General features: G+C 35.9%; 1 protein-coding gene across 3 annotated transcripts in view; it reads right to left on the bottom strand.

The window, feature by feature from the left end:
- Positions 1-3,935: 3,935 nt before the first annotated feature.
- LOC145670279 (putative cytosolic Fe-S cluster assembly factor AAEL012261) overlaps positions 3,936-26,057 on the bottom strand; it is a 262,772-nt gene continuing 240,650 nt past the window's right edge. For all 3 annotated transcript variants that reach the window (XM_081738716.1, XM_081738717.1, XM_081738719.1), the window contains one exon: positions 3,936-4,236. In XM_081738716.1, coding sequence (XP_081594842.1) covers positions 3,995-4,236 — 242 coding nt within the window. In that variant the 3' untranslated portion in view covers positions 3,936-3,994. The remainder of the gene's footprint in view (positions 4,237-26,057) is intronic.

Here is a 26,057-nt window from a genome sequence, read left to right as displayed (position 1 = left end):
AGAGTTATGATGTTAAGACTTAAAGGAAAAACGAAGGATCTAGTGGTGATACAGACATATGCACCGACGACTTCGCATGCAAATGAAGAAGTAGAGGAAAATTATGAGAAAATAGAAGAAATTATAGATAGGGAGAAGAAAGGTGCATGCATAATTCTAATGGGAGATTTCAATGCAGTTGTGGGAGAAAAACAGGAAGGTAGTATCGTAGGCAAATATGGTTTAGGCGAAAGAAATGAAAGGGGAGAGGGACTGGTGAATTTCTGTAGATAGATTTCACTAGTAATTGGGAACACTTGGTTCAATCAGAACAAGAGAAGAAGATATACATGGAAATCACCAATAGACAGCGGAAGATATCAGATAGACTATGATATGATTCAGGACAGGTATCGGAATAGCTTAAAGAACGCGAAGACCCTTCCCGGGGCTGATATTTTCTCTGATCATAATCTTGTGCTGGCCGAAGTAGATATTCAACTGAAAAATGTAGGCAGAAGAAAAGTAGGTAACAAAGTGTTGAATACTGAAAAGTTAAAAAACGAGGAAATAAGAAATCTTTCCGTTAAAAAATTCGAAGAAAAATGTTCAAACGAGGAAAGAATAGGTGCAGGTAGTAACGCACGGTGGGAACATATTAAACGTTGCTTACAGCAAGCCGCAGAAGAAGCAGTAGGTTACCGCGATCACAAAACTGCTAAGAAACCATGGGTTACAGAGCAGATGTTACAAAAAATGAGGGACAGGAAGATGTGGAAACAGGTTGATGCAGAAGAGGGCAGAAAGATGTACAGAAAGTTAAATAATGAATTACGAAGAGAAACAGACTGAGCGAGGGAAGAGTTTTACAAAAGAAAATGCGAGGACATAGAAGAATTAGAAAGAGTTGGGAAATATGAGGAAATGTACAAGGAGGTGAAATCTATGGAATTTCGGAGGAAACAAGGGGGTATTATGATGGCAGTAGAAAATAAGAATGGGAAGGTAGGTAGAATGTTCAAATGAGGTCATAGGAAGGTGGAAAGAATACACTGAAGACTTGTATGAGAGTAGGGATAGACCGTGTAGCCTAAATGTTGAAGTAGAAAATGAAGTAGGCGAGGATGATAAAGGATTTAGTATTCTTAGGGATGAGTTTGAAAAGGCTATATCCGAGATTAGGAATGGAAAGGCAACCGGAATAGATAACATACCAATCGAATTCTTTAAAAATATAGGAGACAAGGGAAAGAAAGAAGTGTTCCGACTATGCAATGAAATATATGAAACAGGAGAATGGCCAAAATACTTTCTGAAAACGATCATGATACCGATGGCTAAGAAATCGAACCCAAAAGATGTGAGAATTATAGAACTATTAGTCTCATATTTCATGCAGCTAAAATTCTGCTCCGAATACTGAACAGAAGGTTATATGGAAGAACAAATAAAGAAGTTGAGGAGGAGCAGTTCGGGTTCAGAAGAGGCAAGGGCACGGTTTGGGTACAAAACCTCGCGGCCAGAACCTCGCGGACCAAAACCTCGCGGCCCAAAATCTCGCCAGGCCGAAACCTCGCCGCCCAAAACCTCGCGGGACAAAATCTCGCCGGGCCCAAACCCCGCTTGGGCAAAACCTCGCCGCCCAAAACGTCGCGGGCCAAAATCTCGCGGGGCCAAAACCTCGCCTGGCCAAAACCTCGCGAGCCAAAACCTCGCGCCCCAAAATCTCGCCATACCCAAAATCTCGCCTGACCAAAATGTAAATGTTCCAACAGATGATAAGGATGACGGTATAAAAGACGCTGTTTCAGAAGAAGTATCACGGGTATTTGACCAAGTCCCGCGATACCATATGAAAATTCTGTTTCTGTATTAGAGAATTTCAATGTGAAGGTAGGGCGACAGGATGTTTTTAAACTGGTTATAGGGAAAGACAGTCTGCATAAGGAAAGTAATGACAACTAACGAGGTTAGTTTCGTGAACTTTGGAACATCCAAAAACTTAAAATTTTAACAAAAATCTAATAATATTTATGAAAATATGAAACAATATATGAGTTTTTACGACGTCCCTTGATTATGTCCTATAGGTTAAAGGAGACGTAGATGACCAGGATGAAGGAAATGATCGAATAAAGAAAGTGGGAGAAAACGGGAATAACCCGAGAAAGCCCACGCACACGATGTTTTGTATATTATTATTATTATTATTATTATTTGTAATATGGAATTGCATATTAGGAAACACATTGAGTAAATTTTAAAGAAAAGTTTCATTCGCGGCGAGGTTTTGGCACGGCGAGATTTTGGGCGGCGAGGTTTTGGCCCGGCGAGGTTTTGGCTCGGCGAGATTTTGTCCCGCGAGGTTTTGGGCGGCGAAATTTTGGCCACGCGAGGTTTTGGCCGGCGAGATTTTGGCCACGCGAGGTTTTGGCCCGGCGAGATTTTGTCCCGCGAGGTTTTGGCCGGCGATGTTTCGGCCGCGAGATTTTGTCCGTATACCCAAGGGCACAAGAGATGCAATTGGATTATTAAGGGCGATCGGTGAAAGATCTATAGAAAAAGGGAAAGAGGCGTATGTTATATTTATTGATCTAGAAAAGGGTTTTGACCGCGTGAATTGGGAATTGTTGTTGGGAGTTTTAACGAAGATAGGGTTGGAATGGAAAGATAGAAGACTTAAGAAACTTATACATGAACACATGAACCAACAAGTAAGTGGTAGGATAGGGGAAGAACTGACGGAAGAGAGTGCAATTGGAAGGGGAGTTCGACAAGGATGCTGCCTCTCGCTAACACTATTTAACGTCTATCTAGAAGAGATAGTGAAAAAGAGTTTACATGATGATGATGGTATTTCGGTAGGAGGTAGAATGATTAGATGCATAAGATTTGCAGATGATATGGCGCTTGTTGCAGAATCTGAAAAGAAAATCAATAAAATATTAGAAAAAATGAGAAAGGGCTTTGAAGAATATGGGATGAAAATAAATGTTAGACAGACAAAAGCCATGGTGATTGGAACGAAGGGGTCTGTGTCAAATATAAAAGTAGGAGGGGAGAAAATAGAACAAGTAAATAGTTTTCGATATCTGGGTAGTATTCTTAGTAATAACATGAAGTGCGAACGTGAAATAAAAGCAAGGATAGGAATGGCAAAAGAAGCCTTTAGGAGGAAGAAAAGTCTGTTTTGTGGGACCTTGAAGAAAGAGTTGAGAAAAAGACTCATAAAATGCTTCGTGTGGAGTGTTGTACTGTTTGGGGCGGAAACGTGGACATTACGTAAAGGTGATGAAAATCGACTGGAAGCCTTCGAAATGTGGGTGTGGAGAAGAATGGAAAGAATTAGTTGGGTAGAGCGCAAAACGAATGAGAGATTGTTAGAAATGGTGGGTGAGAAAAGAACAATTTTAGATATTATTAGGAAGAGGAAGAGAAACTGGTTGGGACATTGCCTAAGAAGAGATTGTATCATGAGAGACGTCCTAGAGGGTATGGTGTCGGGAAAGAGAGGGAGGGGGCGAAGGAGACTACAATTAATCGATGATATAAAAACGAAGTCGAAGAAACGATACGCGAAGACGAAGAAGTTAGCGGAGGACCGTGGAGCATGGAAGCTTCTCAGTTGCGGCAAGTGACCTGCCAATAAAGGCAGAATACCTATGATGATGATGATTACAGGGTTCAATTTTCAGTCTTCAACTTATACACCTTATGGGTAGTAAAACTAAATGAAGCAGTCTGTAATTTTATAGGAGAAAATTTTACGAGGAATTGTATTATACCTTGGAATTTAAAACTTCTTCCAGTCTGGAATTCCCGAAGCTCAAGTCCAGACATTTTCATAGAATGACCTACTATGAAGAGGCACTGTAAAATATCCACAATAACCTCAAGTGTTACAGGTAAAGGAAAGTTTTAATACGCTTATTGTTTTCATAATAAAATCTTTCAGAGAACTCAAGCAGAAAATAACGTTTATTTCGTATATATACTAATACACAACCCATAAATATTACCACTTAATATTAATAGCATTTGGCATTTTTTGTACAGTTCTATAGTTTGTATGTAAGGTACTCCACGCTTTTTCGCTAAGCATTCCACCTAACCAGGAAGAATAAATATGTTGAAGTAAAGGATTATCTTCCGGTGCTTGCTTTGGCAAATTCTGATACATGTTTTCCAATTTTGAAATTAGTTCCTTCGATTCCATTCTATTGATTGGTCGCACTTGAGCTCCTCCATTAAGACATCCTGAAAAATATAAAATTACATTAAACTTAGAACGTATAGCATGGGTAAGAAATACCTATTTCATTCTACGACTTTTCTATAATATTTCCTATACAGTTTTAGTTCTCCGTGACATCACCTATTGACATGCTTACCACTTAAAAATTATAAACTTCTCACTTTTTCTTTTTTTTATTAATAATTTAGTATTTGTATTTATATGCGTAATATACGTACGTATCATATGCCATTTCTGATCCATAATATACTTTAATTGCACAATAACCGTTTATTCACAAAATTCAACAAACATTTCATTTATATTGATCTGAATCGGTACGAGAAAGATTGTTCAGGAAAATGTGCCCTCACAGAGAACAACTCTTCTATGTGGACAACAAATGGTTTTCATTTGCTAATTTTTCTCTATTACTTTTATTAACTTTCTGTAGAACTCATCTATGGAAAATCAAAGATGGATTTTAGTTATTATTCTTTCTTATTGTATTTAAGTGTTACTGTAGTTTTATTATTCTTTCATTGTTGGAATATTACTGTTACGTCTCTTACTTATTGTAATAACGAACAATATGTCAATAAGTTTTGGGTCTTATTATTAGAAGTGTTAACCTTTTAGAAACCTTTCCTACCTAAGAGAAAATATTAATTTTGATAATTGTATTGTTACCAGAAAGTGTGTTCACGTTTGTACTATAAATGCATAACGCGAATTTGGGCAATAAAGAGACTGCAGGTATTCGCGACCAAAGGACAGTGTTTCGGGTGACGGTGATGATAAAACTGTCACATAAATTGACACTTTTGTCTGCCACATGGAAAAAAGTACGTCATTTGAACTAAATCGACCCTTCTGAACAGGAAAATGACAATAAAATATTTCTAACATGTAACGATCTTGTGTGAGAGAAGTGAGTTTCATTTTGGCGAAGACTACACATTTATTAATTTTCCGGCACACAGTTTATGATTACGTTACTAATATACTAATGTAAATACAGAATCTGACTAAAAATGCATTCATTTTCGAGATAACACAGAATGTAATAAACTAAAATTGATTTTCCAAAATGAATCTGATTCAAATATGACTAAAAAAATGTACCTCATTTCACTTAAACTTGATTTATGCAGTTTTTTATATTTAATATAATAGCAAAAGTTGAAATGTTGATTTAGTTTACAATTTTGATCGATTTTTCAATTTTTATTTAGTACCGTAAATGCGGGCTACTTGAACCCTTAAGGGGCTACTTGGACCCATACCAAAAACTCGTTTAAAGTCCCATATGCAATGCAATAATGGGTGAGTTCAGAGTTAGATCCGTTAGATGGGATCATAATGCAGGCGAACACACATTGAAACTAGTTCTGTGGTAGGATACGATTGGGCAGCATCGGTGAGAAAGGTCGTTGACGAAAAGAGTGTATTTATTGACCGCCAAACTTTTATGTGTGGACACTATTTGCAAGAAAGTGGAACCAATGCTAAGTAAACACATAAGTAGTTACATATAAGTTAATGAAACTGATGTGGTAAGCTTTCTCTTATACAATAAGATGTGTGCGTAATTGCATTATTTATGAAGTGAGTACGTATGACCTGGAAAACATGGATATTTTGTCTCACCACATCTTTTGTTGTCTTTATCCCACCCCATCCTTTTTTATCCTTATCAATGAAAAATAAAGGTCTGTTGTCACGTGTCACACAACTAAGGACTTTTCATTGTTTTCTTAAGGATACCGGGACAAAATGGTACATCCATATAAAAGATTGCCTGCAGGTAGAAAATATGCTGATTTTTCATAACAGCTTGAAGAATGTTTACCAGCAATTCAGTCGGGGAAAATGTCGCAAAAAGAAAAGAAGCTCACTTCAAGATAAGTCGTTCCACCATAGAAAGAAGATTAAAGAACAGATCAAGGCAGAATCCGGGCCATCTGAAAGTGTTCACTCAAGAAAAAGAATTAGCCTTCGCTAGTCATCTTGATAAAGTTTGTGATTTCGGATTCCTCGTTAATTAACTTGATTTCAGATTTATTGTGAAGTCCTATTTAGCCATGCATGGGAGAACTGCCATTGCTTTCTAAGACAATCTTCACAGTCGAGATTGGATGAAGTTATTTTAGAAACTGCACCTCCAGTCAACGACTAGATTTGCTGCTAATATAGATAGGGCTCGTGCAGCTGTAGAAGAAAACGTAATCAGGTATTACAGTCATTATATTTGATAGTATCTCTTATCATGTTCTCTTTGTGGTTTGCAGTAAATAAAAAGTGTTGTTCTTGGAACACCTACGTCCTACTTAGTCTCAGTGCAGATTTCAATGGTTTTCTGAAGGAAAATATGGGGGTGGGTTCAAGTAGCCCAAACACGAGTCTTACTAGGACCCATTTTTTTTTTACAATAATCGCCTGTGTTTTGTTTTCAATGTATGTAACTAAAACTGTCCTCGATATGTACAATAAAGCCTGTAGTTCCATTTAATATGGGTTATGACAATAACTTTCGAGTTTTCGTGGATGAAAACAGGCCGAAAGAACGAATTTATTGCAAAATTGGGTCCAAGTAGCCCGCATCTACGGTATATCAAGCCGTGCTTTTTTAACGCAATATGTACTTTTTACAATTAACAAAACTGAGAATTAGTGTTTAATGACGTTTGTAGTGGTACTGAACAAAATATAAAGCTAATATACAGTACAAAACATCATAAAAAAATGATGTTATTAAAATAAACAATTTTTCAGTCTTATATTGCGTGTCACTAATAAAAGCCAGCAATAGTTATCAATCATGTGAAGATCCCACCTTCACACCAGTATTTCATTTTCTGAGTATCATGTTGAATTTTTCTTTTCACTCGTCGCTCAGAGCTGCTGAGTTCACCGGAAAAAAGTTTAAGTGAGAATATAGGTGAATTTTCGGCCGAAGTTGTAACGTGTGTAAGTTGTTTCGTTACACTCCCTAGTTTCCAATATATTTTTAGTGTTTATAAACTACACAAGATTATGATAAATCACACTACGATTATGTACTTTAGAATATGCATATTTCGTAATATATATATATATATATATATATATATATATATATATATATATATATATATATATATATATATATATATATATATATATATATAAATCGACTTCGACACATTCAAATAATGGACAATCAATTCTTGCAAGATGGTTCTTCATTCTGTATTTCTTAGTTACCCTATCAACGAGATAAACAGGTTGTCATAGCAACCAAAACAAAAAATATATCGATATAATACAAATATTTAAATTATTTCCTTTATATTTTCTTTTTCTTAACAGCTTGTGCCATTTAAATAGCACTTTTGTCCCTAAATAATTTTTTTCTCGCTCAAATCAGTTTATTCCATTTTAAAGTTTCAATATTATACATTTTTATTGTTATATAATTTTATTTTATTAACATGTATTAACAATTTCTTTTTACATATGTTTCCAGTATATTTGTCAATATTCTAATTTAGAACGTTATATAAATATTAGTTTTATTAATTATCACTTATTATTTGATAAGGATTGTAGCTATTTATGTAACAAAATATACTTTCCAAAATTGGAAAACTTTCGAAGTGAATGCCACAAGGAACGGTCCTAGGGCCAATTACATTTTAAATATTATAAATATATGAAAATGGTTGATTCTTCGTCTAGTAACAATTGCGAGAGTTTGGTGAAAGGAGAGTGCTTATAAAGGGAAAATTTCGTCCAAAGCTTTTCCCGGAGGAAGAGTTCCTAGCATCGCTGCTACGTTCCCTCTTTGCACAGCCATACTTATTCGTTGTATAAGATAGGATGAGGCTCGGGTGTCTCCTGTGTTAATAGTTATGCGGTGCCCAACTTCATTAATGAAGTTTAGACCTTCTTGACCCCAGGACCCACAAGTTTCAATGGCTATGGTGACGAAGTGGTATTTGTCCAAGAGGTCGTAATATTTTCGTCTATTATATAAGTCTGAATAAAAATAATATTGAGAAGAAAATACAAAATATACATTATCGTGATATATATATGGCTCCCGAACTAGAGGACTTCTTGAATTGGTTACAACTGAAGAAAGAATCCTGGACCGTTAAACATTTCCTATGCATGGTTACCTTACTTTTTGAATAGTCTTTAAATATAAAAATTACAATTCATAAAACAATATATCATTTTTATCTTATCTCAATACCATTCATATTTTTCCAATAATCAATTATATTTTAATTTTATGAAATTATTAATGACAAAGACATATTCAAAATATGGTAGATTCAAGATAGATTCTTTTGATCCAAGATAGATTAACTTAATATCATTTATATTTGTTAACAATAAAATTGGTATAAGCTGAAATTGAACATAACATATTTCATTAATTCGGACATAATTAATAAAACTTTGAGAGAGACAATATTTGTATTGTGATTGCATAGAATTCAGACGAAGTATGAATTACAAGGAAATCATAACAATATTCAAAGTGAAAAGAAACAAGAACTAATTGGATATGTTTTGACGGACGTTATAACTTTAGCTCAAGTGACATTACCAAAAGATTCGACTAAATATCTTTGAACAGCACAATCTTGAGTACAATCCTGTATACTATTTACTTTACCAGTTCTTTGATTTATATTCTGAAAATTTCTGCCACCTATGTAATTACTACGAAATCTGGGAGTTCGTGGAAAATTAGATCGATTGTTTACAATATTTTTAAGAGCTGTACGATTATTATTTCTGTTTCTTCTGAAATTAGATTCGGTCGTATTGCCATTGAGAGAAAATCCAACATTACCTCTTGTATTATGATTGCAATCTTCTCTGACATTGATCTTTTGAACAGGAATATGATTAGCTTGATTTCTATTGGTATTACCTTGCAACCTAGGCTCTCTCATAATTTTGAACTATCATAAGTAAATGATTAAAATTAATACATTGCGAAGAGATCAATATTTGCTTTATCCTACACGCTAATAATATTCGTATTGAAGCAATAACGCGTGATTCCTGCTGATATGGATTGATCAGCTTCAAGTCATTATATGTCGAAATCACAAAATCTATGAGACTTTTGTCCACCTTAGGATCAAAATGTCGGTTTCTAATCTGGGCATCTCGGTCTGCTAACATAAAAAATAGTTTTAAAAATTTGCTATCAGAGCATTTTTGAAATCTGAATAATTACGTAGACTACCTCTGATATCATACCGAACAAGGTGGTAGCAAAATATGTGGTAAGATTTTGAGGAAATTTGACTTGTTTACACCAATTAACTCACATTCCTCTTGCTGGGATATCTTCAGATCTACCGCTAAATTTAGTTTTATTTCACTAAATTTTACGCGGGTATTAGTACTAAAATATCTTAAACGTCTAGATTTTACGTACGTATGGTTCATTTGATCTGGTCTTCTTTCTTCATCCTCGATATTAGAAATGGTGTCCTCCCTTTCAGAATAGCCTTCTGATGGATTACTGTCCTCTTCACATGGCTTTGATTCAGCTTTCTTATGTTCCACATATGCTACGTTGATGGCAGGGACGGGATTACAATTTGCTGTACTAATTTTCTCTTTGATGATCTGTAATTCTTGTTGCAGTCTCCGAATTTGGTTTGTATTGTCATTAACCTGTGTTTCTACTACTTTAACTGTACTTCTCACCGCTGCAAAACTATGGATGATTTGCTCTATCCTATTGTCGATTAGTTCCAGTTTGGTATTTATCTGTTGCGTTACTTGTTCCAATCTGGAATCTATTTGCTGCCTATTTGTTGTGTTACTTGTTCCATTTTGGAAATCAATTTGGAATCTATATGCTGTCTTATTTGTTGTGTTACCTTTTCCAATCTGGAATCCTATTTGTTGTGTTATAGAATTCATTTGCTGTCCTAGCTGTCGTATAAGATCAATCACATCCGTCGATGTCTCAGTTGCTGATATATTGACATCATCAACTTTAGTACTGGTATCTTCGTCCCTTTGAATATTCATTTTAATTCTTCGATAAATTTTCTTTTTATTTCGCAATAGAATGTAATCCGTGGTGTTTGAGTAAATGAGATAGCTTACAGTAGCTTATAACTACTCTCAAAGGTTCCAGGGTTAAGGCACCCTTTATATATGTAACGTGTTTCTTTTCGTTACACTCCCTAGTTCTCAATATATTTTTAGTATTTATAAACTACACAAGATTATGATAAATCACACTACGATTATGCACTTTAGAATATGTATATTTCGTAATATAAATATCGACTCTGACATTCAAATAATGGACATTCAATTCTTGCAAGATGGTTCTTCATTCTATAATTCTTAATTACACTATCAACGAGATAAACAGGATGTCATAGCGACCAAAACAAGAAATATATCGATACAATACAAATATTTAGATTATTTCCTTTATATTTTCTTCTTTTTAACAGCTTGTGCCATTTAAATAGCACTTTTGTCCCTAATTAAAAATAATATTGAGAAGAACATACAAAATATAAATTATCGTTCTAAAGTTCCCAGTCTCTAACAAAGGTTTTTAATTTATTTTTTTAATAGGAGTTATGTTATATGCGGAAAAAATAGCAAGGGTATTTTATGTGGATTTACGAAAGAAATATTTTTAATGAAAGGAACATTCTTGCTGTGATGTCCTGTAACTTTTTTTTCTTTCTTCCAGAGCCCAGTGAATTGCGCATTATTCGTGATTGAAGGAAACTAATAGTTTGCAGTGGTCGACATAAAATTATGACTGTTGGAAATTATTTTAAATCGACGTATGATTTTTCGATGTTGTCGGTTAAAGGAATTTCCTTCCTATTATTATGTAAGAAATATACTATATTAGTGGATTTGATGATATGAAAAAAAAAAAAAGCATGTTATAATGTACACTTAGTTAAACATTTAAAGACGAAAAATTGGTAAAACAAATGCAGAGTTTTGTACATGGTGTATTCCAAGTGAAATCAGCACATGGGTGTAGTTACACCGTCTTCAATTTTGCTCGTGTTTTGGTATGTTATGAGGTATCAAGAGAGGTGTTGAAATGCAAAGTGCAAGATACTGATGTTACACCGTTTCCAAACCAGAGGGAACTGAACACGTGAAAAATGTTCCAAACATGCATATAATAAAATATTTGTAGTTACAGTTTGGTGAATGGGAGGAACATGAAACTTTGTCACAGTAGATATAGTACAGGGAAATATACAAAAAAGTAAGAACCAATATCACCAATGTTACTACCACAATGGTGGGTCAAAGTTGACACAGTACATATAGTACAGGAGCCATTCCATATGAAATCAACAAATCAAGGGAGCTCATGTGTTTTAGAATTTCTTCAAATTTTCTACAAATGTTGTGGTATCCAAACATAGCACACCTGTCAAAGTTTACAGCTCTACCTCAAAGGAAACTGCTGTAGGAGCCATTCGAAATTTTGGGATTTTGTGCAAAAAGCACCTGATGATGTATAAAGGGTGACATGTTTATGTACTTTATTTACAAATCACCTATATCACAACCACAGCTAAATGAACTGTATGATTAAACCCATATTACTGATTCACCCAGATATCATGGAGGAACGAGAAATAAGACCTGACGAATATTTTAGATGTTACTTGCTTCGATTCTTATTCAAAGGTACATGCGTTAATATGATAAATATGACATGCTTTGTTCATATGTTAATATAATGATATAATACTTAAATATTAGTACAATGAATTACTTATCTTAACTTCTTTTCGCAGTTAATTGTTGCTAGCTTGCTGCTAAACCACATGGTTGCTTGCTAAACTGTCATACTTTGTCTTCGGTCTCACACAAACTGAGTAGCACTCTAAAACACTGTTAAGAACATGTAAATCTTGTCTATGAATGAACATGTGTTTCTCTAAAGACTATGAATAAATATGTTTTTCTAAAACTATGAATGAATATGTTTGCCTAGTTGCACTTCACAACACATTGTCGAATGCACAGACACAACTTGAATAGCACACTGAAGACACTGTTGCCAGCCAATGCCAACACGACTCACTAAAACTCACCAGAAAAATCACTAAAAGAATCACAAGAATTCACTAAAACCACTAAACTATATACAAAAAATGAAACTAATAGGAATAAAAATAATGCACATATGCAAGCTTATCCAGCACCTAAGTCCGCCTTCGACTTAAAGTACTGAAACCGCTAGATCTCTGGAGATATTGAAGCTATTTGAAAATGGTTTTCACTAAAATATTCTTAGAATTTGTAGCATTTAAAACATTCTACTAATAAACTTCTCAAGTGGGGTTAAGCAAATGAATTTCACCACCAGATAAGAAAAGAAGAAAAAATAATGTCAAAATTTGGCAATTATTTCTGAGAAAGGCCCACCTAACACCAACCTCAAATTTTCAAAATAAGTAGCTCTGATGTTCCTCTTTAACATATAACAAAATTAGGAGGGTGTTTTTCGGCATGTTCAAGAAAAACAAATTATGACACAATGTAACTTGAGGGCAGACTTAAGCACTTTTTGCGCCAAACTCCGAAATTTCTAATTAGTGTTTCCAATTTTCCGCGTTGAAAATGTTTATAATTGTCAAGACTGAGATAATTGAATAAATGAATTGTGCCAGAAATTTGAAACTTCAAGTACCATTGCTGAAGGGACTCAGATTTTTTCATTCAGTGGGAGACCCGGGTTCGATTCCCGGCGGGAGCTCATGTGGTTCGGATTCCACGTTAATCAGTAGGTCCACGTCTCATATAGCCTCGTTGCTGAACGGGACGTTAAACTGAAACTCAACTCAACTCAGATTTTTTCATTAGTTCCAAAATCATGGACGACTAAGAAAACAACTGAACCATTTCAAACTACTGAGTATCTCGTTGGTGCATTAAAAGAACTGACTCAGTCAGAAGATATAAGTACAAACAATGGGTTTAAACTGACGGAACCCAAATGGAGACAATTATTGAAGAAACACAGATTTTTGTAGGAAAAAAAAAATGACAAATTAGCGCAGCATCACTTTATAGCCAAATCCTAGAACGACTACTTTAAATACACACAGTAGAGACTTTGGATGACAAATCATGCTTAATTATAGTTGATTTTGATGAAAACTACTCCTGTATTATTTAAGATGAAGTTCGAGAGTAGCACTGGACCAACATTCTACTCAACCGTCTCCTTTAGCCTAACCGGCATAATCGTGGGGCGTAAAACTCAAAAATTTCATTTCATTTTTCATTCTACTCAACTATGCAACATTTTAATCTTTTTAAATGCAACATCTTAAGAGATCCTGTAACTTCAATTATCAAATGTTTCATTATCTTGTGTCAGTGATACGTTAAAGCACGACATAGTTCCATTTTATGCTTTCCAAGTTATTCTTTTGAAGTATGTTAACTGTATTTCCTCAGGATAAGCACGTTATCTACTTTGGTGATGGGTCAAAAACCCGATATAAAGACTATATATATATATAAACAAACTTTTGTCAACTTATGCCTGCATGAGTGATTTTGGACTCACTTGTGAGTGGAACTATTTTGCCACAAGTCATGGCAAAAGTGTTTGCGATGACATAGTTGAGATGCTGAAATATCTAGCGAGACTGCTAATTGACAGAGTCCACTGGATGACCGAATTGTTACTGTTGCCGATTTCTTCGAATTTTGTCAAACTACAACCAACTATAACCAAACGTTTTTTATGCTGGAATACGTTGGAAACCTTCGTCCAATACTTCAAAAGAGGTTGTAAAAGCCTAACGTTGCAAGAGATGCTTGAAATTCATCATTATGAACACATCAGCCTGTTGAAACCCGAAGTCAGTCGAGTATCTTCTTCAAAGTCGTGTATCTCATTCACTCTAAATACTTGAGCAGAATCGAAAGACATTAATCTTTTCATGTGAACAATTTATTGCGTGCATTTCTGAAGAGAAATGATGGATTGGAAAAATTGTTGAGAATTCACAAGAATATCGTGACTAATGTGAATTTTCTTCATCTCTATGGACCCATGAAAATGTTTTTCTGGCCAAAAACACCTGACACATGCTGGATTCCATACGAAAATTGCATCATTAATATTGGTGTACCCAGTATTTCAATTGGTACTGACAGAAATTACAGCATTTCTGAAGAAGAAATTCAAGCTACTGAGAAGACCTTCTCTGAAACTGGTGATAAGAGATCTTAGGCTCAATGTTTCAAATTGCTTACAATCAACCTAACATATAAATTTTACAGTAGGACGTCGATAATCCGGACGTCAAAAATCCGAACGCGGTCCCTAGAAGCTAATGACAGCACACTAATTGAGTTTTCTTTGTGTGAAGTCAATGTTTTTACAAAAGCTCATTTATATGTTATTATTTGTCATGCATATTATTTTCCCTTAGGCCTATAAAAGTTAAGTTTTAAGCGTGAGTTACAAGAACAGTGTAATTTAGTGTACGAGCAGGTTCTTCAGAAACATCAAATGTAAATAGTCTTACGTACTTTATTGTAATTACTGTATGTACTGTATAACCACTCTATCGATAAAAAAGCATACCGTACAGTATATTTAAGCCTAAATGACATTTTCCTGGTCATTTTTTAAAATCCAAACAACACTATATAGACTGCGTAATAGGCAGATATTGTTTTAAAATAACATTATAAATTACATTTAAGGAAGGGTTTCTACTTGGTTTTTAATTATTTTTCATAATAGCCATCAACTATTGTAAAGTAACATACTTTGCTATGCAAGTCTTATTACTAGAAAATTAAATGAGATTTTTTTTCCTTCAACATATCAAAAAACACCCTCTTAGTTTTTTAATATGATAAAAAAGAATACCAGAGCTACTTATTTTGAAAATTTGAGGTTGACGTTAGGTGGGCCTTTTTCAGAAATAAAAAAAATTGACATTATTTTTTCTTCTGTTCTCTCTTTGATGGTGAAATTTATATGCTTACTGACACTGACAATGAATCCGGCATTTCAGGGCACTTTATCACTGACTAAATTAAAGGTGTTTGCAGGAATATTACGTCCCTTTTTAGAACCAGGTTTGGCTAAAATTTCATGCTCCTTACAGATCTTCTGAGCTTTACGAACGTGATACTCGGTTGTTTGAAATGTTCGAACAGTTTTCATAGTCGTCCATGATTTTGAAACTAATCACAGAATCTGAGTCCTTTCAGCAATGACACTTGAAGTTTCAGATTTCTGGCACAATTCATTTATTCAATTACCTGTCTTGACAATTATAAACATTTCCAACACGGAAAATTGGAAACACACATTGGAAATTTGGGGCTTTTGTGCAAGAAGTGCTTAAGTCCGCCCTCAAGTTACACTGTGTCATATTTTGTTTTTCTTGAACATACCGAAAAACACCCTCCTAATTTTGTTATGTTAAAGAGGAACACCAGAGCTACTTATTTTGAAAATTTGTGGTTGGTGTTAGGTAGGCCTTTTTCAGAAATAATTGCCAGATTTTGACATTATTTTTTCTTCTTTTTTCTCTTTGGTGGTGAAATTCATTTGCTTAACCCCACTTGAGAAGTTTATTAGTAGAATGTTTTAAATGCTACAAATTCTAAGAATATTTTAGTGAAAACCATTTTCAAATAGCTTCAATATCTCCAGAGATCTAGCGGTTTCAGTACTTTAAGTCGAAGGCGGACTTAGGTGCTTTCTGCACAAAACCCTCAAATTTCGAATGACTCCTACAGCAGTTTCCTTTGAGGTAGAGCTGTAAACTTTGACAGGTGTACTATGTTTGGATACCACAACATTTGTAGAAAATTTGAAGAAAATTTAAAACATGAGCCACATTTTGGTTTCAAATCTGGTGATTTCATGTGGAATGACCCACAGGGGAATATACAAAAAAGTAAGAACCGATATCACCAATGTTGCCACCACAATGGCGGGAGAAAAGTAGCGGTCATTTATGCAAAAATCATCCAAGTTTGGTTATCTTTGTAAAATGAAAGTGGAAAGAACCACTAACATTTATTTTGTAACTGACAACCTTGTTCCTCAGAACATTGCTGTATATTTCAGCTGGTGGTATATTGCCCCTTCCTGTGAACGGATGTTATTGTAACTTAATGTTGTCTATATCGGCTATATAACAAAAGGATTTAGAGAAAAACTGTTTAGCATGTGGGTAAATAACCTGCCGTGGTACGTCTCTTTTCATCACAACAAATACGATTTAGTGGTTCACAGTATTGTCCGAGTTATTAAAAAGCAACTCAAATAATAATTTCGTGACTTAAATGCAACGCACATGAATGTCTTAGGAGTTATATCTTTGCCGAATTTGCGACTGTGGTCGAGCTTTTATTGTGTGAGTGCAGTACACAGGTCAGTACTGATATTGTCAACTCTGCCTGTTGGAGTGGTTAATTGCAGTGGTGACAGAACCATGAGGATGTGGAATTCAGGAACCCAGAGACAGTCAGTGCTGGACAGACAGAATGTGGTTGCTGGACCAGAGGGATGGAAGAACTTGATATAGTAGCCTTAGTGTTCCTCTGAATGCTTCTGAATGACACCCAGCCACCATTTGGAGTCGTAAATATAGGCCGCATAATCACCAACCTTCAGATGTTCTGTGGCCGTTACGCCAGTCGAGAAATGCTGGATACTTGGACAATTGTGAACTCTGTGCTGTTGGAAACACGCTGAATCCGTAACTGGTATAACGAAACAGTAGTATTGTCTAGTGTTCTTCACAGCTGAAGCATAGCTGTTCTGAAGCTGTACCTCTTGTTCGTCCATCTCCATGCGGGACTCACATAAAGGTAATCAAGAAAGTTCTGTCGTTTTTTCACCCACCACCTTCGAACATCGATATGTCACCTAAGACCTATCTAGAAGATCAAAAATGGTCCCCATCAGCATCGACGACCTTCTGCCAACGTTGCGGAGGGCCAAGGATTCCGTCGCGGTAGAACTTGGTCGGCCGTGAGGCAAGAAGGTATCAAGTGTATTTTGCACGTATACTAGGGATTTGAACTGGCGTCCTCTGAGGTGATTATCTAAGGAATGGAAACGGTGCAATGTCCGGGGAGTACGGCGGATGCAATAGTGTTTCCCATCCAAGACGTAAAATAGTGTCCGAGGTCATCCTAGACACGTGGGGTTAGCGTTGTGATGCAGGACCCCTTTGTGATTTAGAAGTGCTGGCACCAGAGTTTTGAGTTTTTCTTGAATACGGCCTGAGCAGCTGGTACCAGTTTCCGATGTACGATACCATGAGCAGTCCACCAAACAAACTGGAAAACCTTCTGGTGCAGTGGTGGTTTTGGCTGTTTTGGAACTAGTTCATGGGATGCTAACCAATGATGGCGCCGTGGAGCTTCGTACAGGACCCACTTCTCATCACATGTTAACACCCTTTTCACAAATGACTCCTTCCTCAGACGAGACAGCAAAGAAACATAGGTGTCTGCTTGTTGCCTTCTGGCCCGGAGTCAAATCATGTGGGACCCATCCACCCAACTTCTAGTGATGGAGGTGCTGCCGAATGATTTCTCCACTCACATTGAATTGTAATCCCAGTTTCTCACATACTGGCCACTGTTCGCCTCAATTGCTGCCTGAAGATCTTCATTTTGTACATGTTGGTCTTCCGGCACGTGGTGCGTCTTCGATTGTTTCGTCACTATCCTTAAAACTTGTTAAACCACCGCTGCATTGTCCGCGTAGTCACGACACCCTCACCAAAGGGCCTGGCATATTTTCCGCCCCGCTACAGCGGCGTTTGACCCCGGTTTGAACTCGTACAGCATACACGCCCTGTAGAGGTTCAATGTTCACTGCATCCTTAAACAAGTTCACGGTGTAAGTTTGCTGCTACAACCAGGTAGTATGTTGGATATATCCACACCAACAACTGACCTTCGCCTTATTTCCATTCGTACTCAACTCACGGTGTGAGGGTTAATTAAACACAGACCTCCACAGAAAGCGACAGAACTTTCCTGGTTACCTTTATAAATGAACTGTATGCCACGGATATTCTCCACACAAAATCTGAACATCTCCTGAGCTGTCTGAATGAGATCATCCACTCGTTGGAATGATGCCTTAGCCACATACATCTTCACAGTCCTACCGACACCATCAAATGGCCCTTCCGATGTGCAGTGGCAAAGAAGTGCAATTCTGCCTCCAGGTTGAAGTCTTCTTTATAGTGCAGTAGGCTAATGATTTGTTTTCTTATGCTGGCCAGCGGCGCCATCTGTGATGTACACAATTTTCTGTATGTGTGGTAGATGCTGTTTTGAAAGCTCTAGGACTTTCTTCTGGAATGTGTATACAGTAGTGGTAGTGTGTTCCAAGAAATTGCTGATAACACACATACGTTTGTGTTCCATGTTATGTAAGCATTAATTTTGCATGTCAACCACCTCTTGGTATGATAATATGTCTTTTATGCTGAACATGGACATTTTTATGGGTTGTAATCATAGACCTCTATATTACATATACTATTCGACTGTTTTTTACTGTCTGAACACAGCTATATTTTACCTTTGATAACTTGGACAATACTGTAAACCACCAAATCATATTTGTTGTGCAAAGAGACATACCACTGCAGGTTATTATCCCACATGCTGAACATTTTTTCTCCAGGTCCTTTTGCAATATGTCCGCTTAAATATGGTCGATATTGACAACACTGCATTACAATAACATCCATACACAGGAAGGGCAACATACCACCAGCTGAAATATTCACCGATGTTTTAAGGAAGGTCCAAGGTTGTCAGTCACAAAATAAATGTTAGTGGTTCTTTCGGCTTTTACTCCACGAAGATGACCAAACTTGGGTGACTTTTGCGTGGATGACCTCTACCTTTGACCTGCCACTGTGATGGCAACATTGGTATTATTGGTTTCTTACTTTTTTGTATATTTTCGTGTATAACTATGTGTACTGACACAAAGTTTCATATTCCTCCCATTCACCAAACTGTAACTACAAATATTTTAATATATGCATGTTTGGAACATTTTTCAGGTGTTCAGTTCCCTCTATTTTAGAAACGGTGTACCATCAGTATCTGACACTTTGCATTTCAACACCTCTCTTGATACCTCGTAACATACCAAAACACAAGCAAAATCAAAGGCTGTGAAACTACAACATTTTTTAAAATTGAGTGATTTCGATTGGAATGCATCACATTTATATGCAGAAAGGTATTGCAGGATTCTTTGGTTAAGGAATTCAAGAATAATTTGAATAATAAACGGCAAGTCCAATTAAATAAGTGAACTTTCATCTGAAGTAGAATGCAATAATAGATGCTTATCCAATTAAAGAAGAAGTGAATCTTCATCTGAAGTAGAATGTGATATATGCTTAATTATAACAATCTTCGAGATAAAGAGAATCTCTTCCTAATAAAGGATCTCGCACTTTTCTTATAGAAAAACGACCTCCGCTAAATTTCTTAAATGTTCCATATTTTCATTATTTACTTCTTTCTGAGTGTAAGTCGTAATGGGCACACAGATGAGGTCAGCCAGCAGCTCTTATGATAATACATCCCAGTTCTGCACTGTTCAAGTAATTCACAGTCCAGTTCTGGGTAGTAGATTTTAAATTGCAATCAGTCATCCAATGATGCTTTAGATATGTTCGCTTGGATTACGAACCGAGAAGCGTGGAAGTCACTCATGATATTCTTATGTTTTCACAGGGTTTCTCATCCTCTCCAAGGCCTTCGGAGCAACACCAAATTTACCATTCTTCACCCAACTTCACTCCCCGCCCAAATTTACCATTCTGTCCCACAAATATACCAATCTTCCTCAAAATTTATCATTCTCTAGTATGACCTAACTATTTCAGTGAAAAATTGTCCGGCCATATAGGCTGGTAGGTAAACTAAGTTTTTTGTATAGGCCTGATAATAAGTCTCTGGAATACCGGAGAATTTCCGGCCTAAAAATAGATACACTATTTGTGTGTGCAGTGTGTGTGTCCACTATGTTCTGTATTGTTACTTGTATAAAAATAAAAAATAAAAATAATCATATGTGCGCAACTTATGCTCTAAAAACTGCCTTTGCTCACCGTTGCTTCTCCATCACACGTGTCTGTGTTTGTGGTCATTATGGTCCATTACATCTATCTAGGGCCAAATCCACCGCACATATTGTTGCAATATGACATCCGACAGATCTTGTTCGTCACAGTATCTTGCTAAGGTGTGAGTATACTAACATGATGCTATTCCTGACCGTAAGCCCAGCACAGCCATAACTATCTCATTCCACAAAATTGGCAGCGCGGCGCGCGGATCAGGGTCATTTTCATAAATATGTGGAACAGAAGAATATCACGCATGTAGAACGGTCACCACACTACCCCAAGTTTTAATCCTGTCGAACAAGTCTGGGACGCCATCAGTCGTCTGAATGCAACCCCAAACCCGGCACTCTGGATGACCTTGGACTGGTGTTTGTGCAAGAATGAGATGTATTACAATAGGACGTATTGGGTGGACACGTCCGCAGCTTAGAAACACTGTGTGCAGGCTGTATAACCGTCGGGTCATCAAATCTAATACTGAACATTTCTAGTGATGTCAAATAAACCAATGCGGAATTGACATTGTAGACCCACAAGAGGTAGGTGTCCTAGAGTCACTATTCCGTGTGTTTCAGTATCATGTGATCTTCATCGTGGTCCCTGGGTACCTCTTGCACACGTTCAATACCACAGACTGGCATCAGTCCTCTGTCTTTATTCGTGTCATTTTTCTAATATCGTCCGTTAATTGCTGGACATGAGTATAGTAAAAATCCCTCTTTGGATCACTGAGTAATCTAATAATCCAATTACCCAAATAATTTTATTACTTAAACATCTTAAACAACTTTAATTTTTGATTTTCCCTAAGAAAGCTGCGAAGTTCTTGTAAAATTCACTGAAGTATACAGCAAGAAACGTATTGAAATCTAAATTTCAACAGAAGATTTTTAGCACGTTCAGAGGAAAGAATTTCCACTTTATGTAAATAATAATGCAGAACAACGGGAAATACAGGTGGAAATGCTTATTTCAATCACAGGCACCACATTTTGCGACTTATTTATTTCAATTCTGCAAAATAAAGGTTGCGTAATTTGTATGTATTGTGAATATACATCCACTACATGTACTACAAACATACATTATGCGATCAAATATATTCGAACACGCATTGAAAATCGAGTAGAAGATTGGTAACGACCTTATTATTAGCATCTAATATGGGGTTTGCTCACCATTTGCCTTTGTAACAGACTCCACTTTCGCAGGCATACTTCCAATCAGATGGTGAAGATTTCCTGGGAAATGGTATGCCATTCTTCGTGAGGGTTATAATGAGGGAAATTATAAATGTGGTAGGCCAAACCGCACTATAATCCTCCACTTCGAGATTTCATTGTACGTACTACGGAAGCCACAGATGTAGTACACTAGGAATTCTTCAAACGCACAAACCATCGGAACACCACATAGCACAATGGCTTTTGAGTTACGAACATCCGCCATGTTTCCACTTCGTTATAACATTGGAAACAGCAGATCTGAGTAGATTTGGGAGAACTGAAATCTTCCACACTGAAAATCCGTGAGCTTAACAGCACGTCTAATTCTGCTTTGTTGCAATGTCTTGTTACGACTGTAGATGTTACGTACGTGTTCCATGCGGTGTCTGATGTTACTGTGACTGTAAAACCAAACTTTTGACCATCAAATCTTCGAAACTGTTGAATGTAGAAGTTGAAATCTTGTACAAATGTTCTCCTTGTACAAAGCAGAATTTTGCGAAAGTCGCCTATAAAGGGAAAAAGGTGAATTAAATTTTTCTCCGCAGTGCACGTATTTCCGAAATTCTTGGACGTAGGAAACTGGAATTTTGTACAATTTTTACCTTGAAATTTACGCTCAGAATAAAACGGAATTTTCCGAAATGTGACCTCTAAGATTGCTTCGGACAATTTCTCACTTTTCATCAGATCTCCGAATCCTTTGGGAATGCAAAACTTAAATTTTGTATAAATATTTTATTCAAACTTTAGAGTTTAGGCTGTGGGTTTGACAGGATTTTGTGAAATTCAAAATTTAACAGGAAGAAAACGAGGTTGAATATTTCCTCGCTCTTCACAAGTCTTCAGAAACCTTCGGCCTAAGAAATTGAAACTTCGCACGAATGTTCTTATATTCTATAAACTATACATACTATCAAATTTTGAGTTTATATTCTATAAACTATACATACTATCCGAAGGTTGGATAGAGGAATTAAAAACTGTTCAGCTATTACTTACATTTCTATAGGAATGACGAGCACACTAACATTTGTATTCTGTGAACTTTTCTATATATATATATATATATATATATATATATATATATATATATATATATATATATATATATATATATATATATATATATATAGATAGATAGATAGATATATATATATATATACAAAATATGAAAATGAGATGTGAAAAGTCGGTTTGATAAAGGTTTGACACTGGGAAGATATTTACGTTTTTGATTTTTAAATTCGTTTTGAAGGTCTACGAATTTTGAGTGACAGTTTCATTAAATGGGGAGATTTTCTCGATTTCAGGTGAGAAAAGAAAACTTGGTCACAATTTTGACAAATCAAATTTATAAGCGTAGCTAAGCAAAATCTATTTCGGGGATTTTGTCTAACAATTAGTATAAACTTTGATGAATGCATTCATTTAGTGTGTAGAAAAATGATTTAGGTCGATTTTAAAAGGGGAATTTACCTAACTCCAGTGAAATCGAACATTAGCCAGTATCATGAAACCAAAATATGTACAGTATGTTGATAAACTCCAAAACTGCGATGGCGAAGCTCCGGAAAGTGATTCCTTATGAAAATGAAAGAAAAAGTTTCAATAAAGACGGGTCGAAAAGTGCTTCCTTTCAGTGTTACAAATTGCCAAAAATGGGAAAAATCATATTTTAAAAAGTTTTAGCTTGAAAACAATGGGACTCATCGCAAGCAGGTCACGAGATTACACAGTTACTAGTGTGCATTCTATTTAAATACAGTAAAGTCTTTAGCGGACACTTCATCAAACGGGAACTGGTCTTAAACGGAAATATTTCGAAGTCCTATAAATTTAGAGGCGAAAAACCATGTTAAATTCTCTTTATCAAACGAAAGCTATGTTACGCTCACAACGGAAATCAAAATAAACTTTTTAACGGAAAATTGCAAATTTCGAGGTATGTTATGCTGACAACGGAAATCAAAATAAACTTCTTAACGTAAAATTACAAATTTCGAGGTACAGCATTTACGAAGTTTTTAGACTTATGAAAAATTAGATACAGACTAGTTGTCAGCAAAACAGAAAGTAATATGCAAACCGTGAGAGACACAACGGATATAGATGCTTTAAATGAGAATCATAGAAAAGGTCTGAAATAAAAAATGAAATGAAATCTTTGAGTTTTACGTCCCACGGTTATGCCGGTTAGGCTAAAGGAGACGGTGATTATGAGAAACGAATGAAATGGTGAAATGAAGAAAGTGGGAGGAAACGGGAGAACCCCGAGAAAACCCACGCACACGGTGTTTGTCCACCACAAAGTTCACTTGGCGTGGGCCGGGATCGAACCTGGGACCCCAAGCACCAGAGGTGAACGCTCTACCACTGAGCCACCGCGGCCCCGAGGTCTGAAATAAGAGGATGAAAAAAGAAGAGAAATATGGTACTGAGTTGGAAGAAGAGAGTAGGCTAAATTTATCAAGATGCTGTCAAAAGTTCAAAGGAACTGCAAAAATTTGCCTTACGTCAAAATGACAGTGATATGCTTAATGTGATTTCTCAGGCTAATGTGTTTGTACAAAATTGAGCAGCCAAGCAGTAATGTGTATGGAAAACCCTAGTTGAGTACTGGAAAAAATACCTTAATGTGTGTACAGTATTTTTTCTGTTTCGCAGTAGAAATAAATATTGTAAACTGTGTAAGGTACGTACAGCATCTGATTTTATCTCGCTATGTCCATCATATATACGCACTTTTTTTTTCCATAAGTCTACCTTCGTTAACCGAAATTCTATCTTTAACGGAAATTTTTGGAAATCCCGTTCGATTCCACTAAAGACAGGTTTTACTGTATGTTTCACAATTCTTCAGTACTGGCGCAACGAAAGTAAGGGGTAAGGAGAGAAAAAAATCCAGTACTAATTAATGATAAATGAAAATCCTAGATGTCTTTTAAGATCATTTAATTTCTTTGTTAGTAATCGAAAACCATAATATAATTTTACCCTTTCGTATAATAGCAAATATTATGTTCAAGAATTGTGTAACCACACACTACACATTTTATCTGACAAGTTTTATGTAATGAAGAGGAACCAAATTGCAACATTAACATATGATTTGATAACATTTTTAAGAACGTATTTATGAAATACTGATATACTATTGATGATATACTGAAGAAGGAAAGTTTATGGGAATTTACTAACGGCTGGAATTTGCTTTTAACTTAATTTTTGGTCTCGTACCATTCGAGATTTTTTTTAAGTGAATGAAAAGTGGATTAGTCTATTAGATACAGCAAGAGTTACAAGTAATTGTGAAATTACTTTAAAACAACTATTTTCCGTTGGTCTAATTTTACTTAAGGCCTTATTGGAGGTAACAAAACGAAATTAGGAAATTTTTATTTTTAAATATATATGTATGCTCTCTTTGTAGATTTTGTTTACTTATTTTTTTTAAAGAAAATCAGCATATCGTCGCTGCGCCTCGAAAAATAGCTATGTGTTAAAACCACAACTTTTCAGGAGAGGCAAAAAATATTTCGGGCTGTTAAAATTTTGCTAAATACATGGAAACACTTGAAAAATATAATTAAATTCGTTCTGCGTATATTATGCACTGGACATCGTTGTAGCTTGCTTCAACAGTATTATATTACTATTTTTGAGTTTACGGAGCACCTTTTGCGCCTTTATAAGCACATAGAGGACTTGTATACATTAGTCAATGCGTACGTGATGAGAACCAGAAGCGTTTAATTCTAATCTATAATTTTTCATTGTTGTGGTGAAACAATTGAATATTAACTTAGGACATTATAAGGGACGCTGCCTGACAGCTTTCTGGTTTATTTGCACGACGAAAATGACACAGCGGTTCTTCGAGGCGCAGCGATGATATACGAAAATGTTTCAGAAAGCGATGGATTGCATTTAACATGTCCATCACGTTATAAGAATACCTGAAATGTGGACGATCATAATACGATCTGAGGTTTACCTGGATTACACACTGTGCTTGTGCTATCTTATGGGTCAGAATTATTTCCAAAACGATGATGGCAACTATAATAATTCACTGTCTATACGAAACAAAGTTTGAGGATTGGATCGGCTGGCTGGAACGCCTTATGTATGAAACTCTTTAGAAAACAGGATTCTCTTTAGATATCTAATGGAAATTTCTATATTATATATATATATATATAAAAAAAACAGAATTTGCAAATATTTCTCGGTTAGGGACGAATCAAAAGATAAATACAGACGAAAATTTACTGCTCGATCAGGCTTTGATATGCCGAATCGAATACGAAAATGCAACGAAGATCAGTTTGGTATGGACGTGGCAAACAGCACTCTTCAAATAGTCTTCCACGTTGTCCACACATCTTTGCCAAAGAGAAGGAAAACGTTGAATACAGCAGGCTA

Source organism: Thermobia domestica, chromosome 14 (assembly GCF_964235325.1).
Source record: "Thermobia domestica chromosome 14, izTheDome1.hap1.1, whole genome shotgun sequence".
Lineage (NCBI taxonomy): Eukaryota > Metazoa > Arthropoda > Insecta > Zygentoma > Lepismatidae > Thermobia > Thermobia domestica.
This window is presented reverse-complemented; position numbering and strand designations above follow the sequence as displayed.